This window comes from Notothenia coriiceps, unplaced genomic scaffold (genome assembly GCF_000735185.1).
Source record: "Notothenia coriiceps isolate Sejong01 unplaced genomic scaffold, NC01 NC01_scaffold00017874, whole genome shotgun sequence".
NCBI lineage: Eukaryota > Metazoa > Chordata > Actinopteri > Perciformes > Nototheniidae > Notothenia > Notothenia coriiceps.
This window is the reverse complement of record NW_011350575.1, coordinates 94,564-109,400: the sequence shown is the minus strand read 5'-3', so window position 1 is coordinate 109,400 and position 14,837 is coordinate 94,564. Positions and strand designations below refer to the sequence as shown.

General features: G+C 36.9%; 1 protein-coding gene across 2 annotated transcripts; it reads left to right on the top strand.

Annotated features, from left to right (window-relative positions):
• The first annotated feature begins 412 nt into the window (after nucleotides 1-412).
• Nucleotides 413-13,874, top strand: opn4xa (opsin 4xa). 2 transcript variants are annotated; one of them, XM_010777233.1, is made up of 10 exons: nucleotides 413-544; nucleotides 3,631-3,766; nucleotides 7,981-8,114; nucleotides 8,685-8,888; nucleotides 8,996-9,167; nucleotides 10,001-10,162; nucleotides 10,438-10,545; nucleotides 10,632-10,806; nucleotides 12,050-12,190; nucleotides 12,271-13,874. In XM_010777233.1, exons 2-10 carry the CDS (start codon nucleotides 3,633-3,635, stop codon nucleotides 12,589-12,591), a joined length of 1,551 nt encoding a protein of 516 aa, XP_010775535.1. In that variant the 5' UTR covers nucleotides 413-544; nucleotides 3,631-3,632; the 3' UTR covers nucleotides 12,592-13,874. The 2 variants fall into 2 exon arrangements, with proteins under 2 accessions (XP_010775535.1, XP_010775534.1); XM_010777232.1 differs by having other exon boundaries at nucleotides 12,047-12,190.
• Nucleotides 13,875-14,837: the final 963 nt, after the last annotated feature.

Below are 14,837 nucleotides of genomic sequence, written 5' to 3'. Positions count from 1 at the left end.
ATACAATTGGGCTACTGAGAATATTATATATACACAGAAATCAATGCTTACAAAAACTACTCTACAAAACACACAGATTTAATTTGAGGTAACGAAACTACAACAGTGCAAGGGGAATTTTGTGTAGCTTATTTTCTATCTGAAAGTCTTTTATAGATTAAACAAAATAAAATGCCTTAAAAATATGATGAGCGCAGCCTCATGCCAACCTCACCCTTAAACAGCAGACCCTCATGCATGCACACACACACACACCACACACTGGCTTGATCGATGTATTTTGCCATGTGAGAGCTGTGTGTGATGGGTAGCCAGCAGGGGGATGGGTCAATGGGCTGCTGCTCACTTTCTGTGTATTCTCATATTCTCTAAAGCACGGGAAGCAGCAGCGCACTGTGGCTGCAGCGTATGAGAGATTCTCCTTCTAACTCCTTCTATTTAAATCTGGATTTTTCACCAGCATTTTTACATGCGCTGCATCGCCTCTGATCCTCTTTACAGTCAACTGCAAACATAAAGAGGAAAAGGGGCTACATTGTCTGAGGTAAAGTAACAATTTTTTCTTATTATAACAACTTGTCTTTATGTATTTTTTTCAGTTGTATAATACTATGTACAGTATGATATGTAAATCTTTGAAAATCAACAATTTGATTCATATTTAATTACATTTTCTATAGTTATTTTATACTATGCATTTTCAGAAGAACATGTGGTTTCCATACGCTACTTCTAAATATTTACATTCTTTTAAGTTTCAGCTTGCTTCTAACAGTTCAATTTGCATTTCTTATTAAGGGTCAAGCATCCTATGCAGATTTTAAATTCAGACACTCATCAGGAAATTTACACCGGTGATCATACAGTGATGTTGATGTTAGCAGATCAATAATTGAATTGACCCCAAGCTGGGAATGTGCACACTGCAGGTGTCTCATCAATAACTAACCTCTTTTATAACTTGATTTGTATATTAAATTATTAACAAACACACTTGTTGATGCAAATCATGCTCTGTGTAATGTATACAAATACGTTCATCAGGAGAATGTCTTAATTGATTTACCAAAAGAGGTGTTGTTTTTTTTAGAGGTATTATGGCTATCAAATGTATTTTTATATAAACTGAAGTATAAATATGAAATAAACTGTTCAAAAGGATAACAGGTATGCAGACAGGACTTACTATCCTCTATCACCGTCATAGACCAATTTGGTTTCCATGAACACAAACTTTGCATCCATTTTTGAATAATAATTAACATATTCAATGCATCCATACCATCTTCATAGAAGACGACGAAGGTTGCATTTCCCTTTTCGTCACACCAAATCGGATATGGATTTGATTCATGGGCCTTTAGCCTTTGAGACAATGCTTTGATGACTAATGAGGGGAAGTAAGAGGTGATTGTGACGCACAAGGCTTCACTGAGCACAGCAAGAGCTCCCTGTTTGGATCTGACTCCCTCCACGTCAATGTGTGCTCAACCCATTGTGCCGTGATATAAATGTCTTCATGCTAAGGCATCTTTCATGTATATGCACAACGAGCAGATTCCCTACTGCTTGGATGGATTAGCTACAACACCATCACATAGCTTTACATTGCCAACTGTGAGCAAGCAGACATGATTTATAACATGTTCTCGAATAAGTGATTAATGTGATAGATGTTTCAGATTATATTATGTCGCAGAGAGCATTGTGCTGTGCTAGAACATAACTCATTCCTATAATAGAGGCAAACAGGAAGTGGGTTTGCATTGATACATGATGGTAACATTGCGTGACTCAACACGCACTCTTGATTCCATCACATTAACAAAGCAAAGACATTGTCGTATAATCACTGAGCAACGAACACATGGAACAGCATGTGAAAGTCCAGCCATTTTCATTATCAGAAAAGCCTTTACCTAATCAACTGTTTGATACATTTTCCTCATTTATTTGCAACAAAGTCGTCATTGGACCCTATTGACACATTAACAACTTCCACTTTTCCTTTCTTGTCTGTCTGACTGCCATCCATTTTTAAATCCTATGTTTCCTTACCAGAGTTGTTTTGAAAACATTATCTTTTCTCATTTGTTGGCTTCATGCTCTTTTTGTTATTGTGGCCGTTCTAAGAAGAGCTCAGAACAAATCTCAAAGCCCATTAGTTCAATAATACTCAGTGAGATTCTTCAGTCTCCAAACAGTGGGTCACTATTATTGTGATTAATAATTCATTCCAACTTATTAAACAATGTTTCTAAGGTTAATGATCGATATTACAACTTACCAACTGTGATAATCTTTTGAATTCTATAAGCTACAGAAATGTAATGTATTACAAACAAATACAGCATCTAAACGGAATGGAAAATGTATGGGAGAAATTGGAGTCCTAAAAAAAGTGTTTTTTATCAGGAAAAAGTTGTCATTGAAAGATTTTTATCAAAGGAGAATTCCTAACCAAACACCTTTCAGAGCCGAAAGCATGACTGATCTTCTAATCTGAGAAAACATAGATGAAAAAGAGTTGAACAGCTAAAAGAAGTGCTTCAGAGTCTCAAATACCTGTACTGACACAAAGAGAACTAAATATGTGAAGGCAGATTCATGGAACTCAGATTTGAAAAGTCAACTGTGTAAACACAAAGATAAAACCATGCATATTCATTCTTTATGGGTCAGGTTTGTCAGGTCTCAATCATTGTGCCACTGAACACTGAACAGTCATTTCCCAAGTACAGCCATGTTCAATCAGACGTAAACATGGAAATCAATGTACTAGATTGACCTCATATTCGTGTTGGATTGGTGTATCCATACATTCATGATCCACAGAACATTAGTGTCTGTGCAAAATGTTATAGAAATGTATTTGTTGTTTAGATTTTTCAATCTTGACCATAGAATAGGAGCTACAGACAAACGGACATTACCATCGAGCCATGCTTGCTCAGGTGTACAGTTTGAAGGCCTTTAGCACTGTTTTGTGTGAAAGCCTTTCAATACTTTTCCCTATGCAGCTTGAAAGCCAGACATGATAGACAGCGTGTAATGTCCAGCCAACCAAACAACATACTATATTTTACAGTGTAGGCACGAGAACAGTACTGATTTTTACCCCACAACTTACAGATATACTTCCAAATGTTGTCACATTGCCAACAGTAACCCAACATTTCCTGTAGAATTCAACAAAGTTCAAATTTGAATCAACAGTCAACTGAGAGGAAATGTGGGGATATCCTCCGATTTCCTATTGGAAAATACTACCTTTAAATTGATAGAAAACGATGAAAACAAATGTAATGTTTGAACTATTACAAAGAAACCTCAACTAAGACAAATAACAACAAGACAAATTACTTTGAACCAAACTGACAAAACTGAATAAAGTGTTGATATGTAGGAATGGTTGAATAAACAGACAGTATGCAGGCTTTATGCCATTATGTCTTATCTTGTTTTCTTGCCTCAAGACATTTTACTCGCTGATTATGATAAGTTCTTTTTTTTTTTTATGGGTCTGAGGGACAGAAAGGGAGATCGGGTTAGAATCAAAGTCTGTGAGACGAGCTTTCCATTGAGATATACCCTCTGATGCTCATATGTGTGTGCGTGTGGTTGTTACAGAAATGGACCTGGATCCCGGATTCTATCGGCCGGTGCATGTCCAGGCTCATGCTCATTATATCGTTGCCTTCTTTGTCTTGGTGATTGGAACATTGGGCGTTACAGGAAACGCCTTGGTCATGTACGCCTTCCTCTGGTAAGTGAACAGGTCATTTTGAAGAATGTGCGTGTCTGTCCTTCCCAATTTAAGAGGTGCATGTATTTAAGGGGACTTATCACATTAGCCTACCCTTAGACAACTGAGAAATAAAAGCATAGTATCTATAAGAGAAGCCAAATGAAATTATTTTTTAACACACAAGTTAATTCAACACACATACTCAAGTTGAGCGTAATTTATGGAAGACAGTTCAATGATAAATAGAAAACACTTATTCTTTATGTTAACATGTCAAATGTCACTGAGTATGTTAAAAAAAAGAAGCCTTTAATAAGCATTTTTGCTGCTGCAAGTCTTTTTTTAAGCATGTGTAAACAGGACACACACCTATTAATAGTACCTGTATATAACCCGCAAACCATGCTTCTCAGTTCACATCACACCTTTTCTCCGAGACATGTTCCTAATGCATTATAAACCCACTGATCCCAGGAAATCAACTGGAACAGACTAGATTTGATATTTTTAAAGCCTTCAATTTATCATGGAAAAAGTAACACATCCTTTTTTAGTATGTAATCCTTCCATTTCAGCTGACATAATTTCCGGTATCTAAAAGTTTTTTCACTTAAATATTTTGTAAAATGTATGACACAACAGAGATATCAATAATTAGTGGCTAATACCCAATTTCCCTGTTTGGCAAAAATCCTGGTATCACTGCTGAGTAACCAACTCAAAGCAATTTTGCCAACAAATCCTGTATTGCCCACTCATCAGTCTGTTTTCATCTGTGTGCAATTTACCTCTGCAGTTACAAACATTGTTTAAAATGTTGTTTCTTGTATAGATTAAGGAAGCATTATTCTGCTGTTGACATTGTCAAAAGCTATCGATAGATTTCATCGTCCCAAAATGTTCCCTTTTAGAGTGTTATAATATTGTACATTTTGACATTTATGAAATCACCATTTGTTTTGTAAATACTTAATATGTAAATGAACTTAGAACTTAAATTGTCAGATTAATAAAGAGAAGTAAAAAGAACAAAATGTACTACTGAAAGATAGCATATTAGAAGCTTTAAAATATCAAAAAGCATGTTTGACTGGATTGAGAGATGCTGTATCTGATTGAATATATACATTTTATTGAATATTATAACTAGTAACATTTAACTAAATATATATATATACCCGTGCCAAATATTTAGAGACTAGCTTTTAGCAGTTCATGTTATGGACTTTCAACCCTGCACAGCACAGTGTGCAGTGTTTTGATGTTGCAGAGATTTAGAGGACTGAATCCCACATTCAGTTCAGACAAAATGTGTTCTTGCATTAGAAAGCACTGATGTCACAAGCACAGGCAGAGGTCTTTGCACCAGCCTCCAGGCATTCCATATCAGCAAGCTGTTCAGTGATTTTCTAGCTGTACTAAATAAATCAATGTGTCAATTCAATAATTAAGTCAGTTTCTCCCTTATAACCTCAGTACAATACCACCTAAACCGCGTAAATAGGATCAACTAGCTCAAATTATAGTATTGCAGCTCAGGTTATTCCAATTAACTACTACTATACCAAGAGGAGATCCCATAATGTATGTGCCCCATTATTATTATTATTATAAATCCATTCATATCTCTATTTTGGGAGCAACCTTTGGCATTGAATATATAAACAACCATTCTGCCAGCTAATGTATTTTTGGAAAACTTTTTTCTAATTTTAACACATCTTCAGGGTCTTAAACTCCGATCTCATCTTCCCCATGTTTATTTTAATACAAAAAGATTTGGTTTGAATGAATGACTGTAAAGTCACTGAAGCTTACACCAGCGTTTGTTACATACAGTGCACTATGGCTCCTCCTGGGTATATAGTAATACACTGCATGCAGTGAAGGACCAAGTGTTAGATCAAATCCTCGGCCTGACATGATTTCTGCATTAAGGTCCAACCTCCATTGACACACAACCATCTCAAATGTTGCACCACTTAATCTCCATGGTAGTCACTCTTCAGTCTATACCCACTCAACTGCATGTAAACACACAAATACAATCCGACTTGTTTGTCTGTTGTACTGTTTTTTGGTCTTTTCGCATTGAGTGAGCAGAACAAGGAGGACTATGCTCGTAGGCTAAATGGAGCTGATGTAACTAATATGTCACTATGTGAACATATGGTATTGTCTTTTTCATTTAGAACAGGAAAAAAATATTCTTTGACCATCTGTGGACCTATATTCACTTTTCCTTTCCGGTCACAATAGATAACAAATGTATGTTTAGAAATGTGAATGTAAAATGTTCACTGACACTGATTATACCACAGATCAAAGACATCAAAAGCTGCGATAAATAGTTCATATTGTGAAGCATGCATTTACAACATAAACAACGTGATGTGATGTCCCCAGTTCACCGAATACAGAAAATCGTCACACATTGGTCGGCTGACAATGTTCCTGGCGGCTTGTTTCGATGCAAAAAAAAAAAAGGCATTCGCTTTTATTTATACAGACTGTTGCCCAAAAGCAATCTGACGTCTGTATGTGTGTGCAGCGAGCTATGGCATCCTACCAGAATGTTATCGAGCACACACCATGCATTAGCCTTCAACATGACCATCTGTGCCAACACACAGAAAAGCACTGGCATCCTCTGCTGCAAGCCCATTGGTTACAAGTTCAGTATTTTTCATAAAACTCTACAAGTTAATGTTTAGATTGGATGAATGGCTATATATCCAGCATGCCCCAAGAAATGCTGCAATTCGACTTTCCTGAAAGTATTGACAGTATGGGCTTTGACAATTAAAAGTTAAGGTGCTTATTTGTTCTGGGAGATATACCTTGCTGTGTTGCAGTCTTGGGAGAAACAAAAATGAATACAATAGAAATCCATTTGCTGCCAATACTGCTTGGCTTTTATGGATATCCTGTAGACATTTGGTGTTTCCTTGCTGTCCTCCTAATACATTTAGAAGGTCAGTTATAATTGGTTTTCTCTAATACACTGGCTACTTTGTCTGACTCTTTTCTCCCTGTCACTGTCCTTACTGACTGTAACAGTTTGACTGGCTGCATGCTTTTATAGTATGTTCACAGGACAGTTGTTGTGTGTTCACCTTTGATCTGGTGAATCCCCTGCTAAGAGTTTCAATCTTTGGTATGAATCCGTCTCAAGAGAATAGTGCTTTTCTTGATATCCTGTTCTAAGATTGGTGTGAAATTGAATATGCAGTTGTTCCGACTGCATCTGTATTTTGTGTACTTGAGAAATGCCTGGATGTACAATAGATGAGCATGAGAATCTGAGTATCAAATGCGAGCTTTCTAGACATACTCAAAATACATTGCGGTTCGTCAGAGTGTCCGATGTTGGTCTGCAAGGCACACGTTTTAAATAATTAACCAACGGATAAAATAATGACAAATAATGGCAAGTAATGTTGAGGTAGAGTTAAGAGGAAAAGCTGAGTGTAGATAATTCTAAATCGGCTTTAAATAAACATTAACATATTAAATTGAGTGGAAAAGGTAATGTAGACGTACATTTTTAGTGTTTTCATTTAATGGTAGCTCGGATATTCTGATCGATACATAATGCAGAGAAGTTGTAATAATTGATTTACTTCAGTGTGAACAGTCTTCTTGGAATGGCATACACAATGGTTCATTGAAAGTTAGTATTCAGTACATGCCGTTGTTAGAATGCATTTTCAAATATAGCTATATTACTATTGAAAGTGGGTGTATGGATGTGCCATTGAAATGTATTTCCCCCCCCCTGCCTATTATGGTAAGCAAGGTGGAATTGAGTTTGGAAGGATGAGGATTTGAGAGTTATTGGATGGATATTGCATTGGCCAGGTTATGAATCCCTATCCCACTACATGTCTGTAAAGCACAGCCCCTAAGGTCATTTAAAAAACAACCTTTCAAAACAATGAGACTCTCCTTGTTATGAAACCTTACCCTGGATTTAAATTCACAGACTGACATTTAAAATACTTTGACAGTCTTAACAGGTATCCCAGTATAGTGTGGTTTAGGTACAAAGTGGAATAATGTAGTAACTATAATAAGCTAATAGAAATAATCCGATTTTGGATGCTTCTGAAACGCAGTGGATGTACTACAACAAAGTGGGATGGCATGAATGTTAACTAACATTTATCATATTGCTCTGCTTTTGTACCGAAACTTTTGATTTGAAATTTTTCCATCGTTGTGTGTTTCAGTAACAAAAAGTTACGGACTCCTCCCAACTTTTTCATCATGAACCTGGCAGTCAGTGACTTCCTCATGGCCATCACGCAGTCACCCATCTTCTTTGTGAACTCCCTCTACAAGGGCTGGATTTTTGGTGAAACAGGTATTTTCTCCTTACAGTGGAATAAACTCTTACAAACAGCTCCATCCTATATGTATCCATCAATGTTGTCTACGTATGGAGCTATGAATAACATATAGTACACATGTATATATTATTTATAACACTAACATGTCCTTTTCCCATGTAATATACTGTATTTATTTTAGAGTATCAGAATATACCGATATCTACCCTCGGCTAAATGAACAGTTTAAATTGTGTATTTGTGTTACTTATCTTAAGTTATACAACACTGCACTCACATCTGCACACTTATGTAAATACATTTTACATGTTCATACAAATTATCAACTTTTTACTGTGATATCTTGTTTCAATAGTTACTTTATCACTTTATTTTTGCTGTATTATTATTTCAATTTGTATTCTATTTTATCTTTATTTTGACCTTGAGTGAATCCTGTTTTTCATTCTGACACTGTTGCTGCTATAAAGGCCTGCATTTCCCCAAGGGGATAAATAAAGTTCCGTTCTGTCTTATCTTATCTTTCCCTAAAGAGGAACAAATCACATCAATAAAAACCTTTTTTCCTCTGTTTTCCTCCACAGGCTGTAAGATTTACGCCTTCTGTGGAGCTTTGTTTGGAATAACTTCCATGATAAACCTCCTGGCCATCTCTCTTGATCGCTACATTGTGATCACCAAGCCTCTGCAGGCCATTCGCTGGACCTCAAAGAGACGCACCTGCCTCATTATCGCCCTGGTCTGGCTGTACTCTCTGGCCTGGAGCCTCGCACCCCTTTTAGGGTGGAGTAAGTAACTTAGTCTTTCATCTCCTTCCTCTTTTTATTCAACTATCCTCAGCTTTTTTACTTTTAAACCTTAGACTTCCTTCTTATCTGTCGTTTTATTTCTTAAGGTTCGTACATACCCGAGGGCCTGATGACCTCATGCACATGGGACTATGTGACATCTACTCCTGCCAATAAAAGCTATACTTTGATGCTATGCTGCTTTGTATTCTTCATCCCTCTGGGCATTATATCCTATTGTTATCTGTGCATGTTCCTGGCCATCCGCAGTGCAAGCAGGTGAATGAATTAACCTAGGTGAATATGCAGCATTTTAATGAACTAAACACGATGAAAATACGATTTAATTTAAAGCCAGCCTTAATACCTTTAAAATCTGCATTGTACAATTTAACTGCAGATTATAGCATATGCTGAACCACTATTGCTCACACAACACTACTGTAATGAGATTTCCTAGAGGCTTGACATTATGCAATGCCATTTGTTTAATGTAATCACAAGCATGTTATGTATACTATGATGCTTGCTTCTGCATCTCCCTTTAGTTCCTCTTCTTCATGATTTATCTTTGTGCACATATGTATATATATTTTTTACAGATGCTGCACATTACTGTCTGGTCACTATTAGCCTCTAAGTTCACCCCTCAGTATAAGAATGTAGCTGTTACCCAATTCAGAGGTATTCTCAAAGACTGAATACATCATTAGGTTTATTATTATAATCATATTTATATATCTTAGTATAGGGACTTTTAATGCCGCCAAGCAAGGATTCCTTTTATTGTTGTATCAACCAAGTTACAATGTATCTATCTCTAAGTATTTACCTTAAGGACATCATTCACTTAAAGGAATATCTTTACGCAACGTTAGCTTTGCTCTCAATCTGTCTTATTTCATCTTTTTTTCTCGTAAAAACCTTGTTAAAACAATGACTAAAATACTTTTCCAAGTACAGGAATAAGAACATTCCAATATACTCTTTGTTTGTTACCATAGTCCATGATACATGATAACAACTGTATGCAAACACAAGACTGAGTTTTTTGTGTTTATTTTAATTTATTTAGCCTCTGAATAACGAATGTGTTTTTTCCTTCCTAACAGAGATATTGAGAAGTTGGGGTATCAGGTGAGGAAGTCAACCCTGATCCACCAGCAGTCCATCAAGACTGAATGGAAGCTGGCCAAAATTGCCTCTGTGGTCATCATAGTGTTTGTGCTTTCCTGGTCGCCCTATGCATGTGTCACCCTCATCGCCTGGGCTGGGTAAATATACAGTATGACAAGGGCTGTTTATGGTCTAATTATGTGTCCTTGCTTTGGTGTGTACAGACAGTAAAGTAGCCTCTGGCATAATACAGGATGCTTGGTTGCACTGTGTAACTAATTTCAGCCATCAACCATAATCCATATTTCACTTTTTGTAGAAAATCCTTAAACATGAGTCATGAGATAATGAATTGCTATTAGACAGGTTTAAACTACAGAACTAGTATTGTTACAGCCATTGGGCAATTTTACTCAATCTTTACACCTTTCAGATATGCAAGCCTCCTCACTCCCTATTCAAAAGCTGTGCCTGCTGTTATAGCCAAGGCATCAGCCATCTACAACCCTTTTATCTACGCCATCATTCACTCTAAATACAGGTGAGTGCAGTCATCCGTCTAATCAGTTACTTAAGCTTGAATGGAAATCTAGGGGTTGTGCTGAAAGTTCATTATCTTTTCAACAGGGACACCATGGCAGAACATGTTCCCTGTCTTCACTTCCTAGGACAGCCCCCCAGGAAGAAGTGCATATCAGTGTCACACAGCGAGTCCTCCCTCAGGGACTTGATGCTGAGCAGACAGTCGTCTGGCTCCAAAACCAGGTTCCACAGAGTCTCCTCCATGTCTACGGTCGACACAGTGGGTTTGGCTTCTCCACATGCTTTTGAGTAGTTTCAGTGAATACAGAACAACAGGCCTTATCAGCGGTTTACAAAAACCAACAATCAAATGCACAGAAAGCCACATTATTTCCTGCATTTGTTTTTTAACCCTGTTTTGTTACAAACACTTTTGGCAAATAGAAGTCCCTGGAACTCCTTGTGTTATTATGTGGGTTTGAAACAATTCTATGCATTCATAACAATAAATATGCCATTTCTCTCTCACGAGGAAACCATGAAAAATAAATCCTGTTAGTACCGCAATTGAATGGTAATATGAGTTGTCATACAGAGTCGCATTCAGTGTTTCCCCTAGGTTGACTGCTTTGACCTTGGCTTATATAAGGGAGGACTACAGTGCGTGCTTACACAATTACACTACACTATTTTTAACACTTTTAGTTTTTTAACATTATCTGTTACTTACTACAAATATCAATAAGTCGGCTTTCTTTTTAAATCAACATAAACTAATCTTCACATCGGCAAAATTTAAACTTTAAAGGTCACCTGTTATGCAAAACATAACTCCAGGTGTAACTTATCTTTTACATAGATATGTGTCCCCGGTTGGTGAAGAAACTCACAAAATTTCAGAAAATACAACCCTCTCTCTTTTCCTCCTTACCCACATCTCTAAAAACAGGGGTACAACTGAGCTGATCAATTTTTTTTATTTAACCTTTATTTAACCAGATAAAAAAGCATTGAGATAAAATCTCATTTACAATGCTGACCTGGCCAAGAAGGCAGCAACGTTACACATAACACAAACATATAAAATACAGAGAACATAACTAAAGATCCAGATTTGCGGTGAACTTATGTTGGAACATAATATGGCGGAAAACAATTTTAGCTGAGTTTCTGCCGATTCACAGAGCTCACTGCTTGCATGCTGACGCTCCAAAGGGGCGTGGCCTGTAGCAGCTCCAAAGGGGCGTGGTCAGCATTAGCTCAGTTACATTTAAAGGGCCAGACCCAGAATCAGCACTTTAGTAACAGGGCTGAAATAGAGTTTGGGTTTGCAAAAACACTTCAGAGACATGTTTTGAATAGATATGGCCCTATAATATATTGTTCAAATATAGTATAATAGGTGAGCTTTAAATAATTTAGACAAATCCGTCCCTTATAAAGCTCGTTCACATTAATTACTGTTGTACATTCTTGCCTTGATTTACATGTGAATGTACAAATGTGCATATCCCTTGTAGCAGGTTTGGAGTGATGTGGAGCTGGACCCTATTGATGAGGGCTATAGTCGGAAGTCCAGCTATTCCCTTGGAGCTTTGAGGGACAAAGATCCAAAGTCATTGGCTAACCATTCCAAGGGAAAGGGAAGCCACAGCCAGGAACAGGTAGGACATATTCCCATCATTTTGGGGCTTTGAAGACGTAATTTGTCAGCACAATCATGTCGATTACTTTTGTGTTTTAGATCCATATCCCAAAGAGAGTCTCATCCAACAGATGTGATCACACCCTATCGCTGGAGTCTGTCAACACAATAATGCACCTGGCCATTGGGAGGAGAATGGAGGAGAATCCTGAACGTTTGAATAAAGACAAGAACCAGGAAGCAGAACAAGATAAAGACAATGGGCAAGAACAGACTCAACAAGATCAGAAGGAGAACGATGAGAAGGAGCTGGAAGTCCTCCTCCAGGCAGACTCTCTGGACAATATCGCGTCTGTGCACTCCCAAGCAGTCATCAGACTCGACCTAAAGAAAAGGCCCTCTAGACCCTGGCTATTGTGAGGAAAAACAAAGCTCACAGAGTCTGAAGAGAGAACTGTTGCTCCATTTGCAGCCTCCGGACTGTTCTGCTCAAGTGTTTGAGTCCGTGCAGAGATTTCTATAAGCTAAATGTTTAAAGTGTTTATTTATCTATGTGTGAGCAGAAGAGTAAAGTTGTTTTTGTTGTTTACGAAGGTCTTTTAAGTAGCTTTTAAACTCTCAAGCGTTTAGCAATACAGTGCAATTAAATTCATTTGTTTAAATGTTTTTATGCATTCGTATCAACACTTTGGCGAACAAAGAGAAATCTTACAAATGAAATCTCGACTTTAAATAACCTTCAAAATAAGGCAATTCATTCTAAAATGCACCTGTGTCTGTCTAAGGGGCCACACACTTACTGTATAACAAGAACAATTAAACATCCATATTTATTATCAATTATCTTAATTTATTTTATTTGATGAGAAAGCAAATATATACATGGGTTTACTTTATATCCACCTTTTGTTCATTTAAATGTGGTTAATATTTGAATGTCTATAATGCACAATTGGCAAGTTAATTAGTCTATTATGCCTTTATAAATCTTTGCAGAACTCAATATATAATACATGTAATGCGCCAGAAACTGGTGCTTATCATATTTGTACGTTTTCCCTATATAATGTGCTGTATCATGCGATATAAAACCGGTGACTTTCATTCACTGCAGCTACTCTGAAACCAGAGTTACATGTTTGATATAAAGTGTTTAGCTAACCAAATGAAGTCATGTTGCATAAACAGCTACCATGTGCCATAGTCATAAAGGCACTTGATGCCCTGATGTATCTTCATTTATCAAGCGTTCTGATTTTATAATAAGGATTAAGCCTGCATGTTCTCAGGAACAGTATTAGCACCACAACAATCACTGACATTTTGCACCTTTTCCTTCTTTGATTATTGCATCTTTGTTGCTTTCGGTGCTATTGTTACATTTTAAACTATGGTTATTCATGTGTGTGTTTGTTGTGAGAAATAAACTTCTCATGTAGCTCTCAACACATGTTTCTGCCCAGTCTCCTGCTGTATAAAGTTTGAAACGCAGAATCTCTTATAAAGGCTATTATACAAATTTGAATAATCCGGATCATGGATCATAAAAACCCATGAGATAATTGTTATTTTAAAAGTTGTTTTTTAAATTAATAATTCAATTTTAGCGCATCAGAGAAATGTCTTTGAATTCAAATATTTCTTGATTAGCCATTGTGAATTTGCAAGTGTTATGATCACAATTCACACATAATAAACTTTGATATACGGTATTATGCATATATATATAAAGATCTTATACAAATTCTGTGTCATGTGTGAGAGTCTGCAGAATGAATATAGTATCTTGGTCTACTTTTTTTAAAGCCCTCTCAGGAAGCAGGTGGATGAGGATATATTTTCCCCACTAATGATTTTTTTTTAACCAAACAAATCAAATGTTTGTCCAATTTCAGTCGCTTTTTAGCATGCCTTGAGAAGCATTAAGAGTAGATTACACACACTACATGTGCTTTGATCATCTGAAGCATCAGGGTGACAGGTGTTCATTAATCATATGAATCTTTTGAATGTGTTATTCTATTGGCAAGGGGTTTATGCATCCAGTTTCATTTAAGTACAAGGCAATACACGGATGATGCCAATTGTCTAGTTTTGTCACTTGAAGTGTGTTCTCCCTTTTAAATTCAAACACCCGGAAAGCTCCTGGTTGAGAAGTCTCTGAACTTTAATTCCAAGATGTCCTGACAGTGTGCTCCTCCAGTTATGTAAAGATGATCTTGAGGTATGTACTGAAGGCCTGCTGCACTTCAGTGCTTCAGTCACATTGCACAGGGGGATTTCTGCTGGGTTTGGCCATTAGTTTATAACCATATATTGACATGACACACATGTAGCTGAAAGAATGCCCAGCTGACATGCGCAGCAGAATGAAAACATCTAAGAGCATCTGGCTTCGCTGGCTTAGTACAGTAAATGGTGATCAATAATAGAATAGCACATGCCCTTTTAGCATGTTACACAAATCAATGCATATCTATTTAACAAAATATCACAGTTAACTAAAATGATGCAAATCACAGTAATGGTATATTTTTGTAATACATCATACAAGTAATCATTGATTAATTGTAGTAATATATTAATAGAAACATACTTTAAAGCACATTGGAAACACTTAGAATACCCTAAATCAGGGGTGTCAAACTCAAGGCCCGGGGGCCAAA